The sequence below is a fragment of the Rattus norvegicus genome, chromosome 19, assembly GCF_036323735.1.
Source record: "Rattus norvegicus strain BN/NHsdMcwi chromosome 19, GRCr8, whole genome shotgun sequence".
NCBI lineage: Eukaryota > Metazoa > Chordata > Mammalia > Rodentia > Muridae > Rattus > Rattus norvegicus.
This window is the reverse complement of record NC_086037.1, coordinates 37,927,484-37,946,296: the sequence shown is the minus strand read 5'-3', so window position 1 is coordinate 37,946,296 and position 18,813 is coordinate 37,927,484. Positions and strand designations below refer to the sequence as shown.

Below are 18,813 nucleotides of genomic sequence, written 5' to 3'. Positions count from 1 at the left end.
AAAGAGAAATACTGCATGATCTTTCCCGCGTGTGCATCTTTGCTTTCAATCTTCAGACTCGTTAACGAGGAATGCCTGTAGACACTAAAAACTAGGAAGGGGCTTGAGGTAGTAAAGGGGGGAGTGAGGGGTGGAAAGCAGAAAGGCCTTAAGGAACGGGTGCAGTAGAACAAAGTGGCATGGAAGTGGGAAAGGAGTGAGAGGATAGGAAAGATTGACATAAGGAAAGGGGTGGAACAGGAGGGAAGGGTGGAGGAGGAAGCAGCAGCAGCAGGACAGCTAACACTAAGGATGTATGAAGAAGCTATACGGTAACCCATTATTTACAAGCTTATTAAAGAGTGCATAATTCTGGGGGCTGGAGAAATGGCTGAGGTTAAGAACACTGGCTGCTCTTCCACAGGCCCTGAGTTCAATTCCCAGCAACCACATGGCTCACAACCATCTGTAATAGGATCTGATGCCCTCTTCTGATATGCCTGAAGACAGCTAACAGTGTGCTCATGTACATAAAATAAGTAATTCTTTACAAACAAAAGAATATGTAATTCTTATAAACAGTTTAACTGGGGTACCCTACACAGGGAGATAATGGTCCTCTTGGAAGCCATACGTTACTAAACAAAAAGTCCTAAGCCAGGTATAGGATATCTCTCTGTGAGTGTTGGTCAGCAAGGCCCCAGAAGCACCCCCAAACAATATAGGCTATTGGTACTGCTCCTGTTTTTCCCACCAGAACTTGGTAAGACCCTATTGCTGAAAAGAGCACATACTCCAGTTGCAGTACTTGGAAAAAAATCAAACTATTAACTGATCAAAAAGCTTCCTCTCAATTGGCTACTTTTCATAGTACCAGAAGGTATGACATAGGGAAAGAAAGTCACCAAGAGTCTTATCCAGATGGGAACCACTGATGATACAATATGAGCAGCCTGGCAAGATGTGCCCACTGGTACAATAGTAGTCATGAATGATATAAAAGTAACCAACCACTTCTTGATTTGATTTAAGGTCCTCCCCACAGGAATATAAACCTCAACAAGTCAGGACTGGAGCTGTAAGAGCACTTGTTGCTCTTGTACAGGACCTGGGCTCAACTCCCAGCACCTACATAGTAGCTCACAATCATCCATTAACTCTAGTTCCAGGGCATCATGCCCACTAGCACCTATGTATATACCTATACATAGGTACATATACACACAAGCAGTTAACAATCATACACATAAAATAAGTCTAAAAAAATAAATAACCCAGGTGAAAGGGCAAAGACTCGTGGGGGGAACCTACTACCTACTACTGTTTTGCTAAACAGTAACACACTGCCTTCTGCATGCTTATAATTACAACACAGATTAGCACAGCTCTCTACCTTCATCACTGAAACACCTTTTAAAGGTAGGGGAGGCTAATACAGAGACTCATAACTGGCCAAAGTGATTGCAGAGTGCCCCACCCTGTCCCCAAGGCTCACAGACCGTCTCAGAAGAGGGTGAAAAGAATGTAGGAGCCAGAAGTTGGGGAGGAGCGCTGTGAAACAGGGTCTGAACCCTACATGGCCACTGCACGCACTGCAGCCATGGGCAGCTGTACCATATGGGGTCTGCCACTGTCTTACCCTGTACGGAGGAAGAGCTCATAAGGTTCCGGTGCTCACTGGGGGACCATAGGCTTTTAATGGGTCCTGGGCGAGAGACTGTCATAAGTTGTTCATGTTCTGGATATAACCCCTCCCTCATACTCATGCAACCCTAAATAATTAAACTTGGCGGGTCAAAACGAAAAGATATAACTTAAGAGGGAAAGAAGAATTTTAGCAGGAAAGAAGTTAATAGAGCACAAAAACAACCAAATTTAAGTTCTGTGCGTGTGTGTGCGTATGTGCGTGTGTGTCTGTGTGTGTGTTTCATAGATATATGAAACTGAAATTGTCAATGAGATCAAGAGCAACTGAGAGAAAACATCTGACATCAATCTCTGGACTCCATACACATGCACAAATACACACATATGCCACATACATGCATGGAAAATGTAAGGCACTTTACAAAGTATCGTCATTACTCCAGCAACTTATAGCTTCAAGTTTCTGCCTATGTGGTTCAACTCTAAGTGTTGACACACAGAATATAAAGTACCTGTGCAGATTATTCCTACTTAGACTATAAAAACATATAAACAAGTATCTGTGTAACTTTTGTTTTTGTGTTTTAAGGGTCTCACCACGTAAACTAGAACTGGCTTCAAGTTCATGGTTCTCTTACTTTTGCCTCCAGAAGTAGTGACTACATGTATCTTTAAGCATAATTTTTAAGCTAGTTCCTACAATAAAAGTACATATTCAAAAGTTCTCAACGATACTCAGGTGAAATAAGCATAGCTGAGTAATTCAAATCCATTCACTCATTAAGTATTTAGTGAATACCCACTCTATGTTGAGTTCTCCTCAGGTCTAAGGTGTAAACCAAACAGGCTCAGATACTTAGCTGCTAATGTGCCAATGTGTAACTGAAAGTCAGCATCTCTCCTCCTGAGAGTACATTCACTGGACAGACACAAACTTAGGAGGAAGCAGGGCTCTTTGTCCATAAATATCTACAGTGCTACACAGATGAAGTTGAGGCAGCTGCTGCTGGTGACTAGACTGACTGAAAGCAGAAGTACTACTACATAATTTTACAGCTGGGGGTGCTTGCTTAGGAATTTAATTTCACATTTTCATTCTTACCAGGCATCTTTTCATCTGGAATGATTGAACTTTCACAGCCTGGATGGCTTCATCCAAGAGTTTTTCTTGCTCATCCTGGGGTGATTGCTGTGTTGTAGGCTAAAATGAAGATTTTAAAAATACTTGCATTAGTGGCTCATAAGCACTTTCTCCTGTCAAAAAGAATTTTTTTTTTATTTCTGTAGTTTTAGTCATAGTCCATTCCCAAAACTTTCACATAAGGCTCATTCAAACTTCCTATCTCAAACTAATTTGTCAATTTTTGACTGACTCAAAAATTCTGGCCTCAGCCCAGCATGGTGAAACATGCCTTTAATCCCAGCACCTGGAAAACAGAAGCAGGCACATCTCTTTGAGCTCAAGGCCAGCCTGGTCTACATAATGAGTACCAGAACAACAAGAACTTCCTAGTGAGACCCTGTCTAAAAATTACTGAAAAAAGAAAAAAGAAAAAAAAATCTGGCATCAAAGAAAACTGTGATGGTAGTTTATAGTTATGTCCTGCTAATATGCTGTACACCCAACCAGAACATAGCTATAAAACCAATCTATTTCTTATAATAACTGTAGTATAAATTCAAAATTTTAAGAACTTCTCTCTCCCTCTCAACAATGTTCACCTACATTTTAGCTTACTTTACACCAACAAATGAGTTTATAAAAACACAGCCCCCTCCATCATAACAAAAACTAAACCACTTGGAAATAGCTAGAATTATTAATGACTGAAAAGAGAAAATGGTAACGATAGTTTCCTCAAATACCTACTATTTTAAATTCACAGATAATCAGCTAAAAACAAAGCAAATCTACTCTTCCATGCCATCAGCAAAACTCTGTTCACAAAATGAACTCACTCTCCCTGTCAAGAAGCATTAACCCATACTTCATGTTAAGTAACACCATGTTTACATTACTACCACAGCGTGCCTAACAATGTAATTATAAATAATGGTGTGTTTGAGATCCAGGACACACAATGTGTGCTTCGTAAATGTTCACTGCACAGATAAGCTGACTCCCGACCCTTCAGATCATATGTTTGATTAAAAAAAAAAGAAAACTAATCAACAAATTAGTGGATAAGCAGTATGTACACACAACAGCCTATTGTTAAGCCATAAAAACGTCTCTAATATTGAAACACTCCTACTATAGAAATTAACCTAGAAAACATTACACAAAATGAAAGAAGTCTGACAAAAACGCATGCTGGAAGACTCCATTTATATGAAATATCTTAAATAGATAAATCATCCACAGATTTACTAATTTAGAAGAAATGGCAGGCAAGCCACTGATGAATGACTACAAAATTTTCTTTTTAGGTAATGGAAATATTTTCGAACAAAAGGTAATTTTTCAAAACCCACTCACCTGGTCATTTTACATAAATTTCAATAAAAAAATTTTAAGACTACTTAGAGGAAAAGTACCTCTCTACATAATGTTAGAAAAAGTAAAAGGATTTACATATAAACATGAAAAAAGATTTCATGTTTCATATCTAAGACAATTAAAATATTTATTCCAATTAAACAGCAAGAAAAATCCACTTCTGAAAAATGATGGTTTACAAAAATTAAAGGCTTTCCCTTGACTTCACTTTAGATAAAGAAAAAAACCTGAGTAATGAGCAACGCCTTCCCTGTGCTCTTTCGTAATAAACTAGTGAATGAGTTTTCCCACAACTATTTCTTTTCAAAAATCATAAAGGACTGAAAGGATAGCACAGTGGTTACGAGTGCTCAGAGAGCTCCTACAGAAGACCTGAGTTCAATTCTTAGCACCCACTCCCTGGGTGGCTCAAAGCCAACTGTAACTTCAGCAACAGGGAATCCAATGCCACTGGCCTCCACAGACATCTGCACTCACATGTGCAACAATACACATGTGCATACAAATGAACACATACATATAATTAAAAATTTTTAATTAAAATGCTTATTTTAATTACAATTGAACTTAAAAGAAAACAAGTATCTTTAACGGAATGTTAATTTATACAGAAATATTAGTATACACCCCCCCAATGTCTGTCGGCTAAGCAATTCTACTTTATTTTATAGTAAGTTTTATTACTGTAAGTATCTTATATAGACAGAATTACACAGCTTATTTAGGGTTATGTCCAAGGTTCATCTGTATGAAAGTGTTTATCAGAATTTCTCTTCTTTAAAGACTGTGTAATATTCCAGCATATGTGTTTGTATATGCACATATATATACATATATATATGTGTGTGTGTATATACATTTATTGATTCACTCAATATAAACTTATGGATTGTTTCCAGCTCTGGCTACTGTGTGCAAATAACCTATAAAATGGGCAGTCACAAATTTTTGGTATAGACTAGAAAAATAAAATAGCACACAAAGTCCTGAATGTGCACAGCACTTAGTAATGAACACTCCATAAATGTTAGTTATTACCATATCCAGTTTGAGAGCATTTACCTCTACCAGTTGTAGGAACCTGCTTGTTGGTTAATTTTCCCACTTATAAGCTGCATATGTGATATGACAATATAACATAAATTGTAAAATAAAGTTACAGAATCATCATGTTGATGAATGTTATTTAAACCTGGAAGCACAAATTAATACTTCAAGGAGAGCTGAGGATAACAAAAGAACAGAAACTTTAAAATAATTTGGGTTGGGGAGCTTGTATCTAGGGGTTCAATCCCCAGGACTGCAAAAAGAAAAAGTAAACAAAGAACTCTATCTACAGTTTGGACCCCATGCACACACTAACTCAGCAATGCCCCAGAAATCCCATAATAGAGTATACCATGAACATTAAATGGCAAAATTCTTTCTTCTCTTTGTGGAGAATTTCTGCCCATTCTCCTGAGAATCTGTTTGCATTACCTCCAAAGTCTTTTCTAAGCTCCTAACACAACTCTTTCCCACCATGAACCCAAAGAACTGTATGTTTCAAAAGCACATCTCCGCCATTTATTTCTATCCAGTGTCTACCACATTCTATAAAATGTAAAGTACAGCAGATGTGTGGTTAGTTGAACTGGACTCTGGATTTTTAGGAGTACAGTACCAATGAGATCAACACTTGCTTCCAGATGTAAAAGTGAGACTTAAAGGCTGAATACCTACTCAAATCATAAAAACTGCCTATGACAGAACCGATACCTTAGGTTCCATATTGCAATAAAATTTACAGGGAAAACTGTGCTCCAATCTGGTTCACTCTGCACATAAATGGAGTTTATAGTGTAGCCTCAAATGCTTTGTATTATAAAACACTATGTCAACCAGTAAGTGTTGAAAAACAAGTTAAACTTCACACCAGTCATGTGCCAAATCTCGACTGTACAAAGTTCTGAGGGGGTAAAAACACCATCTTGCAAGGCAATAAATATATATTAAAGTTGTATACATCAGAGATTTATCAAATTATGGGAACAAAAGCTCAGAACTCAGAAAGCTGGAACCAAACCAAAGATGACCATAAATAACCAGCTGATCAGAGTCTAGCAAGAGCATCTCAAACCTCCACTCCAATAAAATCAGTAGCAAAAAGATTTAACGCTGGTTTTTCCTACTGACACACTTAAAGTGAAGTATGTACACAGCACGGAGAATTATGAATACAAAGAATGAATACTGAAATCATGAAAACGGACATAAGCATACCAACATCCAAAAGCACTACCTGTTCTATGCATATTACAGCAAATGCTACTATGATGCAAGTGACAACTTGCCCTGTGGAAAATAGACAGGATTCGAATTTTGAGGAAGTTCCGGTTTATAAGGCTAGTGCCACAAAGCGCCGCAACGTGCTATCATCGCAGAGAAACCTTTGAATGACTGCTTCCAGCAAGTGAGCTAAAATCCTCAGAGAACGAATGCCAAAGGAAGACCTGTCTCCTATCTGATGGTTGGCTTCCATGAAAGAAAGCATGAGTCCTTCGGGAAACTCACGTGAGCAGGTCCCTAGAATTCGCTGACAGACGCTGCAAGACCACAGAAGGCCGGGGAACCACTGCGGCCCCACTGAAAGATATTTCCAACCGAGAAAAGGCGTAGGACCCCCGAGTGCAGCCGAGCACAAAGGTGGAAATGCACCATCTGGGCGCAACCCAGCTACAGCGCCAGTCCTCACTCAGCTACAGCACGGGCACTCCTCACTGTCCCAACTCCTCACAGACCGGGGACTCTGACTCTCAAGAGGGAAGGAAGATGGCCTTTCCACACAAGAGGACGATGCAGGCCTCCACCAACACCCAGAACCTGCAGCCCCAGACACACCTAAGGGAGGCTGCTTAGGGTCGGGGCAACGACGGAATCCAGCGCCACCGCCCACCGCAACCCACCGCAGCCTAACGCGGCCTTCCTCAGCCCGTGCCCTATCCCGCAGGCCCAGCCCGGACAAGACGGGTCTCGATCGAAACCTAGGGTTCCTACTCTGCCCGCAAGGCTCCCGTCCGCTGGAGGAAAGCGTGGGCTGCGACCTGGGCAACCCAGGCCCACCGCTTCCCCTCACTCACCATGGCGACTCCGGGGACCCACAAGCAGCAGCGCCTACTCCGCCGGAGCCGCCCGCCGTCAGGTGACAGAGCCCTTCCGAGCCCCGCCCTCTCTAGCCCCGCCCCCGGCCGGTAGAGGCGTTTCGATTGGCCCACATAAAGTCTCGCGTGGTTTGGGGAGAAAGGGCAGACGGCGGTGTGTAGTGGACGGGGCGGGGCGAGGGTAGTACAGCGTAGCAGCGAGCTATGGACAGCCGGAAGGGAAGCCCTAGTTAAGGGGTTCCGCAGCAGAGGAAGAGCAGCGATAGAACCTTATGACCGTCCACTACGTCTGGGCCAGCGCATCATCGTGTGCACATGCGTAGAAGAAAGACCAGGATTGGTTTGTGGGACGGTCTCAACTTCTTGTCGCAACCAATCTGGACGCGCCGGGGGTGGGTCTTATCCCTCTGACAGTCTGCGCGCGCATTTCTTTCGGCGCGCATTTCGTCCATCAATGGAGTCGGATCTTGTAAGGCACCTCGCCCGGCGCCTCGGCCTCGGGGAGCCGAGTGTACTGAGGTGAGTGTGGCCGTGCATGTAGGGAAACGGCCCTGACTGTGGCCCTGAGTCCTCCAAAGGCACCGCCGGAGAGCACTGGCGATGAGGGAGGACCGCACACTGGTCTGGGTGGTTAGCTTGTAGAAGGTGATCGTCCTTGGAGCCCTCTAGCTCTGTGGAAATCACTATAAATGGCAAAAGCAAGATAGAGTATGGTACAGCGTGAAGAGCTGGAGTGATGAACCGGGCATAAGAATTCAAGAAAGGAACCATTGGCTTTGGAGCTGATTTATTAGATAGTGCCACGCACTAGAAAATATGGCAAGAGTGGCCCAAATAGCTTCAATTTTCCAAGGCCCTTAGATTGGGAAGATCGTTGTAGGATCTGTCTTAGGAAGTAAAGCTACAGCAGGCAAGTGTGTAAAAAGTTTATAGGCCTATTCCCAGGTCTACTGACCAGAAACGGGATGGGACCCAGAATTGTTTTCACAAGCCACCAAAACTGAGAGCCAACCAGTCATGAAGAAAGAGAAAGGGAATTTGATTTGCCTGCTCCAACTCTATACTTGTTGAAGTAATGTTAGAAGGAAAGGGGTTGTATGGGGAGACTTGAATGCATTTTTTTTTTAAGCACTTGGACACAGCTAATAACTTGGAGTCATTTTGGTTCTAGGTAAAGAACTTCCCCCTCTCCAAAGGATGTGCATTCTAGCCCCCAAATGAACTTGCACAGTAGTGAGGTGGAGTACAAGTCCACCATGCAGAATTCAGTTCTTTGCCTGAGTGCTGGCAAGGTTCTGGAACAGTTTTAGTGACCATGCTGCCTTTCTAACCAGGAAAGCAGAGGAGTACCTGCGGCTGTCTAAAGTGAAGTGTGTCAGTCTGTCTGCACACACCTCAGAAACCAGCAATGCTGTCATATGCCTGGACCTTGCAGCGTCCTGTAGGAAGTGCCCCTTGGATAGAGTAAGTTGGCTTCGTAGGACACTTGACTGATCTGATGTGACCCTGAAGCTTCTCTGTTTCGTTCTAATCTTTTTAGTGGTGGCTCTGTTTCTTTCATGGCGCTCAGATAAATTGCCCTGGTAAATACAGTTCACCAGAGATGCTTTTTAATCAAGTTCAATCTTATCCTGACACAGAGATCAAAGCAACTTGAAGAATCTACATGGCATCTACAGTCAGGAAGCAGAGATCGATGAGTCTTTGTACCCAATCCAGGTTCTCCTTTTTTGTGTGTGTATGCAGGATCCCACTGAAGGAGATTATGCCACCTTCAGAGGTCTTCCACCTCCCATTGGCATGCCCAGAGGCTCTCCTTCCAAGTAATTCTAAGTCTTATCAAGTTGACAGTTGAGATTAACTCTCACCATTGGACCAGGTTCTTGTCAAAATCCCTCTTGTTTTATAATTACAGAGTCAGGAAGAGTCACATGTTGAAACCAAATATCAGTATTATTTACAAGATCCATGAGCTGCCAGTTTCTTCATCCATCAAATAAGGATAAAGAATGTCTTTTATTGGATTATTATTCTGACTAAAGAAGATATCTATCTTCTTTATGTAATAGATACACACAGTACTTGTGTCATAATGGATGTATTTATTCATTAAAGTTCTGTTAACTTCTCCGTTGCTGTCTTTAGTCTCTTTTCCCCTGGCCTCAAGCTATGATACTCAGTGAGTTGTAGTTCTGTGCATGCAACACTTTTCCACCCTGGAATGGCCTGCTGCCAAGTTCATTTTTGTCCTAATGTGACTCTGCTTTGTTGTATATCTTTTATAAAGCTCTTCCAGATTTCCCCAGTTAAACTTGGTTCCCTACAATGGTGGGTTATCCTGCTCTTCTCCCCTTTCTTCCAGATATACATCTTCCTCACCCTACACACAATTTCTCTTAGTTTTCCCAGAAAATTTACTGTTTAATCATTTTTAAATTATTTGTAAGCATGCATGATTGTACCCTTTTATAATATGAATTCTTTGAAATGCCTACTTAAAGTGATTGATAAGTTTTGGATTGAATAAAACTAGCATGTAATTAATACCACAGACTGGAGAGGTGGCTCAGCCATTAAAGGCTAGGCTCAAAACCAAAAACATAATATACCACTTAATAAATATTTAAGAATAATAATATTGAAGTTAAAATGTGTGTGTTTTTCCTTTCAAAGGCGTATCTAATTAAGCTCTCTGGTTTGAACAAGAAGATGTATCAGAGCTGTCTTAAATCTTTTGAGTGTTTGCTGGGGTTAAACTCAAATATTGGATTAAGAGACCTGGCTGTGCAGTTCAGCTGTACAGAAGCCGTGAACTTGGCTGCGGGGATACTGCAAAGGTTTGTGTAATCCTATAACATTTACCTGTGTGTACAAGTGTCTGTCTGCATGTTTGTATGTGCACCCCATGCGTGCCTAGTGCTCTCAGGTCAGTAGAGGGCATCAGGTCCTGTGGACTGGAGCTGGGAACTGAGCCCATGTGCTCTGTAAGGGCAACAAGTGCTCTTAACCAGTAAACCATCTCTCCAGCTCCTAATAAAGACTAGAAAAAAGTCGGTAGCACAGCCAACAAACACTAACGACAGGTCAGGACAGCTCAAGTTGGAGGCCAAGTTTTGTTTCGTTTTCTCAGTTATTTTATTGCATTTTCAGGTCTCTTTAAAGTATTTTCCCGACAACTGATTTCACAAACATTGCTGTCTTCTAGCTATGAGTCTAGTCTTCCGGAAGCACAGCGAGCAGATCTTGACTTGTCCAGGCCACTTTTCACCACGGCGGCTCTACTCTCAGCATGCAAGTAAGAGTTCCTGGGTAGTGTTTTCTTGTGGGGTGTGTGTGTGTGTCTGAGAGAGTTTCCCTGTGTCATCCATGCTGGCCTGGAAGTCACTGTGTATCATAAGCAGCTTCAAGCTCGTGGTAATCCTCTGCTTCAGACTCCCAAATGCTGACATTTCAAATGCGTGTGACTCAACACCCAGTTAAGCTAACCGTTCTTTTACTATTGGGAAATGTTGCCAATATGTGAGCCTTTCATCCCCAAAGAACCCTTATCGTGTCATTTTCTTCAGCTCAGCACACTTCACACTGGCTCGTGGCCTGGTGATGAGAATCTCGATGGCTGATGATGTAGCCGCCAACCTAGAACTAGTGTTCCAAACGTGTACTTGCCACGTGGCAACCGTGTTTGTGAGCAAGGCCATTTCAGGCCCTACTTTCAGGAAGCGTGTGTTATAAATCTGTCAGGACAGTGAGCATGTTTGATTTTCCAGGGATATTGTTTAAAAAGTACTGCCTACAGCTGTTCATTTTAGTATGAAACATTTCTAAAATAAATTCTTACATTTAAATCATCAAAATAGTTATTAGTATACATACTGAATTATTCTGTTAAGTTTTTATATCTTTGAAGTTATATTATTTTACTTTTCAAGAAAACTTTCCAGAAAAATTATGGGGCTGGAGAAATGGCTCAGTGGTTAAGAGCACTGACTGCTCTTCCAGAGGTCCTGAGTTCAAATCCCAGCAACCACATGATGGCTCACAACCATCTGTAATGAGATCCAATGCCCTCTTCTGGTGTGTCTGAAGACAGCTACAGTGTACTTATATAATTAAAACAAAATTAAAAAAAGAAAGATTCTGTAGTCTGTTAAAGAATATATTTCTCACTTCTGAGTCACTAATTTGCTGTATTTGGCACTTTCAGCCACGTACCTAGGAGTGATTGTCATTCACAGATAATATTCTTTTTATTCAGCAAGAGTGTGTGGGTGTACAAAGAAGGGATGTCATTGATGTTACGGAAGAAACTGAAAAATAGTCAAATTACTTCACTTTGGAACTATATTAAACTGAACATGAAATGGTTGATTGTCCTGTTTGTGCACACGCACAAACATGGTGTGGTGCCTGTGGAGGCAAAAAGAGGGCATTGGCTCTCCTAGAACTGGAGTTACAAGTAGTTGTGAGCTACTGTATGGGAGTTGGAATTGAATTCAGGCCCTTTAAAGACGAGCAAAAGTTCTTAACCACTGAGCCATCTCTCCAGCCCCAGTTATTTTGTTTTGTTTTTGAATTGCTTGCTGAGGAATATGAGCAAGATTTGAGCTTTAGGAGTGGGGCAAAGAGATATGACACTCGTGTGTAAATAGAAACATCCAAAGTGAGGTGGGCACTTAAAGATAGAGTCCATTCTGCAGATAGGTAGCGTCTGAGAGACACGAAGCTCTGTAACAGATGTCTTTATTTGCCCCATTTACTGCTGAACAGATGCATTTTAGCTCTCAGTTTAATAAGAAACTAAGGCACTTAAGAGAGCAACTTTGCAAGCTTTTGGCTAGTGACATTTAAAATAAAAGAAAATCCAGACAGCTGGAGAATTTTAGTAAAGTGGGCAAAGGGTAAGAGGTTTGTAACCTTTTTTACTTGCCCAGAAAGCTGGTGATGTTAGAAAAAAGCAAATTTATGAAATTGTTTTTTAGAATTCTAAAGATAAAGGTGGATAAAACCAAAATGATAACTACATCCGGTGTGAAAAAAACAATATTTGATCGACTGTGTACACAGCTAGAAAAGATCGGACAGCAAATTAACAGTGAGTATTCTGTGGTTGAAAATGCTGATTTTATGGAATATTTTAGTGAGATAATTGACATGTCTGTTCTGGGAATAAATTGGTTTAATACCTGTCTTGGTCAGAGTTTCTACCCCTGCACAGACATCATGACCAAGAAGCAAGCTGGGGAGGAAAGGGTTTATTCAGCTCACACTTCCACATTGCTGTTCATCACCAAAGGAAGTCAGGACTGGAACTCAAGCAGGTCAGGAAGCAGGAGCTGATGCAGAGGCCATGGAGGGATGTTACTGGCTTGCTTCCCCTGGCTTGCTCAGCTTGCTCTCTTATAGAACCCAGGGATGGCACCACCCACAATGGGTCCTCCTATCCTTGATCACTAATTGAGAAAATGCCTCACAGCTGGGTCTCATGGAGGCATTTCCTCAAGGGAGGCTCCTTTCTCTATGATAACTCCAGCTTGTGTCAAGTTGACACATAAAACCAGCCAGTACAGTACCTTTAAAAAATATGATCCTGGTTGGGGATTTAGCTCAGTGGTAGAGCGCTTGCCTAGCAAGCACAAGGCCCTGGGTTCGGTCCCCAGCTCCAAAAAAAAGGAAAAAAAAATGTCAGTAAAAATATGATCCTACAAATCTGTGCCGAGAAAATAGATTCCTTAGGACACATCAGTCTCAGCCAGGCAGGATGGTACACGCCTGCTATCCCAGCACTTGAGAGGCAGAGGCAAACAGATCTCTGTGTTCAAGGTCAACCTGGTCTACAGAGTGAGTTCCGAGTCACCCAGGGCTACAGTGAAACCCTGTCTCCAAAGAAAGAAAGCAGCTCCAGTGTTAAATGCTAGGATCTGTGTACATAAGCTAGGACGGAATTGATTCTTATGTCTAACAGAAGAAGCAGCCAGAATGAGAGGAGCAAGACTGTGTGCCTTTCCTTCATATCTTTTTGCCCCTCTGTCATCCAGCTGAGGACTTAGATGACCAAATATAAAATGAATAGAAAAATTAACCTTGAGACCACCTTTTCTTTTTCTAAAAGGAGACTCTGCAGATTTAGCTAGTCCAGCCCTGAAGAAAAAGAAGCCAGCGTTTAGTCCAGCACTGAAGAAAAAGAAGTCAGGGCTTGAACAACCAGCAAAAGGTAGGGCACACTAGCTGTCTTGATGCAGAAATTGGTGCAGTATGATTTATGCACTGAGCAATCCTGTGATGGTCACAACAGTTTACATGACAAGAGCCAGCACTAGAGAAAAGTCTGACCACTAATTACTTGGTGAGACCTATTTTTCAAGCCAGGCTTGATTTACACACCTGTAATTACTCCTAAGTGCTTAGAAGATAAGACACAAGAGGAGGGGATTGCTGTAAACTGAAGGCCAGCTTGATCTATATAGTGAATTCCAGGCCAGCGTGGGCTACACGTTGATACCCTCTCACAACAACAAAACAGCCTTTTAAACAATGATTAAAAGAAGTAACAGTAAGTAAAAGCATATCTGAAGTGGCCAAAGAATAAAAATATTCCTAACTTTTAAAAATATGTCTGGTACAGCATGACATATCTTTAATCCCAGCACTCAGAGGCAGAGCCAGGCGGACCTCTGAGTTCCAGGCAAGCCTGGTCTACAAAGCAAGTTCTAGACCAGTCAGAGCCATACAATGAGAACTTGTTTTAAAAAAACACAAAGTGTGAGTGTTGGCAGCTAAACTGCCTGGGTTCATATTCTGCTTTGCCAGTGTTAAAATCTTTAGGCAAAAAAACAGTTCAAGCAGAGACTGGCTTATAAGTTTGATAGCTTCGAACCCAAAATTGGTTCAGAGAACTCCACCCAGTGGTTAAACAGCGTTTCCTAATAGACTGAACCTAAAAGAATATAGAAAAATCCCATGGAGTCAGGCTACTCATTCACTTTATTTAAGGACGTCTACTGTGATGTCCCTGTTTGGACACCCAGCAAAGTAGCTTTGGTAATTGCCTGCTTTTTTTTTCTCTTAAAATATATTTCCAAATTAGGTTCTAGTTACTTATATAGGAACTCTAGCTACAAAGGTAATCTGATACTAAAAGCCATTTGTTTAACACTCCCTACTGGCTGTGTGCATTTGAAAGTTGACATAATTTCTCCAAGCTTCATTTCCTAATCTGTAAATGTGACTAATGTTAGCACCTACATCATAAGGTTGTGATGGGGTTACTTGATGTACCAACTTGTTTGATGTCTTAGCATGATTAGAGTATAGGAGAGAAAAGTGGGAGCTGCGCTGCTACTCTAGGGTCTTACTCTCCTACGTTAACTGAGGTAAATACTTTCCAATTTTTACTTTTATGCCATGTATAAACTTGAGTTTGAAATTACATTTGCTAACTTTTTCTCACAGACATAGAAGTAATAGAAACCTCAGATAAACTACCGAAAGACGCAGGTCTGACACAGGATTATGAGGAATGGAAAAGGAAGATTTTGGAAAATGCTGCCAAAGCGCAAACAGCCGCAGTGGAGTGATCTCCATTTCCCTGCAGGCCTGTGCATCTGTCTGGGAGGTAAAGGCTGTGGAGTCTTCTCTAGGCTTGTACACCAGGTGTGCTAAGGAGTATCTCCATATCGAGGATGCTCGCACTGGGCACCTCACATGGACATTGGATCAACCATATTGCCTCTGTGGACTCAGATCTGTCCTCTTCTATGAGGTGAAATCGGGACCATTTTGCTTCAGTGTGTTAAGTTTAAGGAAGTTTCCTGACTAAACCGAGAATGCAGATTTCAACCTGAAAGGCATCTCAGACACTTTTTTTTGTTTTTGTGGGTTTTTTTTTTATTTTATTTCACTAAATCAATGTTATATAGCCTAAGTTAATAAATATTTATTTTTAAAGACTTTTTTTAATGTGTAGGAGTATTTTGCCTGCATGATGTTTGTGTCCCACATGTATGTCTGGTGCAGTGGAAACCGGAAGAGGATGCCAGATCCCTGAGCCTAGAGTCGCTGCCGTGTGAGTCCTGGGACTTAGTCCTCTAGAAGAGCGGCCAGTGCTCTTAACCACCAAATAGCTCTCAAGCCCAATAAATTGTTATTTTTATATGCATTTGAGTAGCGATTGTCAGCTTTGAGTAATCTTAATTAGGCCAAAATCTGTATCTACTCAAGAAAGTCCATGTTCCTGTGCTCTGAACCCTACTACCTAGAACACAGACTCAGTCAGACTTCCTGGGTTTAAGACCCAGTCAGAGGGGCTGGGGATTTAGCTCAGTGGTAGAGCGCTTGCCTAGGAAGCGCAAGGCCCTGGGTTCGGTCCCCAGCTCCGAAAAAAAGAACCAAAAAAAAAAAAAAAAAAAAGACCCAGTCAGTCTATTTTGCCACTTGAACACATAAAATTAACCTCTGTTTGCTCCATCTAGAAAGTGGGAATTGAAAGGTACTCCTTTGGCTGTACATGTGGCTCCGTTGCTAGGGTTACTGCCAAACGTGAAGCCCTGGGTTTTGGTTACCATCACTCCATAAAACCAGGCGTAGTTCATCCCTGTTATCCCAGCACCCAGGAAGAGAAGGCAGAAGAATCACAAGTCCAGAGCCATCCTTAGCTACATAATGAGTGGAATACACAAAACCCAAAACAAAAAACCTGTCTCACTGCTGCCTAGAATAGCTGGGAGGAGCATCAGACCCATGCATGAAAGCACTGTAGTACAATATGTGAAGAAATAGTAAAGATGGAGACCTGGCATAATGAATTACACACTAGCACATATTATAAAACAATCCACCGGTTTATTTCTTTGCTACCCATACACAGAAAAATGTAACCTTAGTAAACCCTTTAACATGGAAGGGGCTTTATAGATTTTCACACAATATATTCTGACCACTTCTCCATCTTCTAGATATTCCCCACCAGCTCATTCAGCTCCATATCGTCTTTCTGTAGAAAACGGGCAAATAAAAGTACAAACAAAAGCACAAGAAACAAACACACATACGCAAGGCCCATAAGAACATAAAATCAGAAACCCTAATATACAAACAATATCCCAAACAAAGCGATATAAGACAAAAAAATGTACCAAAATAACATGGAGTTTGGCCACCTTCTGCTGGGCATGAGGCCTGCCTTTAAGTGTGGCTTTTATAAACCCAGTGACACGCCATTGGAGAAACTAATTTTTCCTTTGTGGTTGTCAAATTGCAATGATTTTTTGGTTAGAACTCATGCCCACCTCAACCTCTCAACATTGGGACCCCATCTGCCTTGGACCTGCGCAGGCTCTGTGTGGACTGCTATGTCTGAATTCACATGTCTGTCAGTCCTGTTGTATCTGTAAGACGTTCCTTGTGTCATCCATCTCTGGCATTCACACTCTCTGCCTTTTTCACACAGTTCCCTGAACCCTGAGGAGAGGAGTCCCATTTAGGACTGTACATTCCAAGGTCTCTCTCTCTGCACATTGTCCAGTTGTTGGGCTCTGCGTTATCTCCCATCTACTACAAGAGAAAGCTCTGGTGATGGCTGAGTGAGACACTGTGGCTATAACGATATCATTAGGAGTCATTTTATTGCTATGTTCCTTTAGCAAAACAAAATTATTTAGATTTTTCCCAAGGCCCAAGGTATGTCTGGCCTCAGATTCTTAGCTACTGGGGCAGTGTCAGGCCTGGGCCATCTCATAGAGTGGGCCTTAAATTCAGTCAGATAGCGGCTGGTCACTCCCACACTGCACTGGGCCTCTATTGCACCAGTGGACCATGCAGGCCCGGTCTCCACTGTGGAACAAAAGGGTTGTAGCTGGGTTGGTGTTTACCTTTCTCCTCTGGTCGTGTGCAAAGTGCCTTCCAGTACCATGAACACTAATAGAGATGAAGACTAGTTAGGCACCAGCTTGACTTCTACATAATGACATTGTAAGCACTGTTTACAGCAATAGGGCCTTACCATCAGTTTGTAATAGCATTGGCAATTGCTAAGTTATTTAAGGGTTTTCATGAGGCCCCTTTGTCCAATAACTCAATTAGATGGAACTAATTCTTGACTACAGATTTCACTTGGCAGCATTGTCTTCATTGTTTGATGACTCTATTTAGATTTCATATATACATATACATATATATATGTGATCTCATATACCATTTGTATACCATATATAAAACATATATATGTGTGTGTTTTAAGAAGCTTCTACTGTAGTAAGTTTCCAGATGTAGAAGTAAGGGCCTTCCTCAAAGGCCCATCACTCCATAAGTATATATTCTTATTTTCCTGTTCATTGAGAGATCTCTCCCCTCTCCTAGTCCCTTACTCTGTACCTAACACCTGTGATTACATGAATTGTAGCACGCCTGTGAAAGGCTTAAAAGCTAGCATCTACCTGTAAAAGAATACATACCATGAGGGTGGTTAACAGCACTGACTGCTCTTCCAGAGGGCCTGAGTTCAATTCCCAGCAACCACATGGTGGCTCACAACCATCTGTCATGAGATCTGATGCCCTCTTCTGGTGTGTCTGAAGACAGCTACAGTGTACTCATATATAAAACAAATAAATCCTAGAAAGAAGAAAGGAAGAATTACATACCACATTTGTCTTTCTCAGTCTGGTTACCTCACTCGGGATGATTTTTTTTTTCCTATCTCCATCCATTTACCTGGGAATCTCTTGATTTTGGTTATTTCATTAGAATAGCTGAATAATACTCCATCATGTAGATGTATCACATTTCAACATTGTAGGCTGCTGTTAAATTCTGGCTATTATGAGTCGAGCAGCAATAAACACGGATGAACAAGTATCTTTGTAGTAGGATGTAGAACTCTTTGGGTAGAGGCCCAAGAGTGGTAGAACTGAATCTTGAGTTAGATCTATTCCCAGCTTCCTAAGGTACTGCCACACTGGTTTCCATAGTGGATGTACAAGCACTACCACCAGCAATGGACGAGTGTGCCCCATGTCCCACCAGCAATGGACAAGTGTACCCCGTGTCCCACCAGCAATGGACGAGTGTACCCCGTGTCCCACCAGCAATGGATGCGTGTACCCCACATCCTTGCCAGCACAAACTGTCCTTTTTTTTTTTTTTTAATTGCTTTTGGTCATTCTGACTGGTATAAGGTGAAATCTCAGAGCAGTTTTGATTTGCATTTTTCTACAACTAAGGATGTCGAACATTTCTTTCAGTGTTTCTCAGCTAATTGTGTTTCAGCTTTTGATATCTGTTTAATATCCCTTTTTTAGTTGGGTTATTTGTTTTCTTAATGTCCAATGATTTTTTTTTTTAGTTCTTTATATATTTTAGGTATTAATCCTCTATCGGATGTGTAGTGGGTAAATATCTTTTCCCATTTTGTAACCTGAACTGTTTGAATGACAGTGTCCATTGCCATATAGAAGCTTTTCAGTTTCATGAAGTCCTACTTATTAATTTTTGTTCTTAGTGCCTGTGCTATCAGTGTCCTGTTCAGAAACTCCTCCTTGTGTCAGTGAGTTC

The 18,813-nt window shown here is 41.6% G+C and overlaps 2 protein-coding genes across 4 annotated transcripts in view; one reads left to right on the top strand and one right to left on the bottom strand.

Moving 5' to 3' along the window:
* Positions 1 to 7,308, bottom strand: part of Vps35 (VPS35 retromer complex component) — a 35,899-nt gene extending 28,591 nt beyond the window's left edge. Inside the window, exons 1-2 of the mRNA NM_001105718.2 lie at positions 7,246 to 7,308; positions 2,729 to 2,827 (exon numbers count right to left, since the gene is read on the bottom strand). Coding sequence (NP_001099188.2) covers positions 2,729 to 2,827; positions 7,246 to 7,248 — 102 coding nt within the window. The 5' untranslated portion in view covers positions 7,249 to 7,308. The remainder of the gene's footprint in view (positions 1 to 2,728; positions 2,828 to 7,245) is intronic.
* A 132-nt stretch (positions 7,309 to 7,440) lies between these two features.
* Positions 7,441 to 15,212, top strand: Orc6 (origin recognition complex, subunit 6). 3 transcript variants are annotated; one of them, NM_001033690.1, is made up of 7 exons: positions 7,441 to 7,785; positions 8,601 to 8,730; positions 9,940 to 10,103; positions 10,472 to 10,561; positions 12,246 to 12,358; positions 13,376 to 13,477; positions 14,716 to 15,212. In NM_001033690.1, the coding sequence occupies exons 1-7, from the start codon at positions 7,721 to 7,723 to the stop codon at positions 14,838 to 14,840; spliced, it is 789 nt and encodes a 262-aa protein (NP_001028862.1). In that variant the 5' UTR covers positions 7,441 to 7,720; the 3' UTR covers positions 14,841 to 15,212. The 3 variants fall into 3 exon arrangements, with proteins under 3 accessions (NP_001028862.1, XP_063133942.1, XP_063133943.1); XM_063277873.1 differs by lacking the exon at positions 8,601 to 8,730 and having other exon boundaries at positions 7,658 to 7,785; XM_063277872.1 differs by having other exon boundaries at positions 7,653 to 7,785; positions 12,246 to 15,212.
* The last annotated feature ends 3,601 nt before the right edge of the window (positions 15,213 to 18,813 follow it).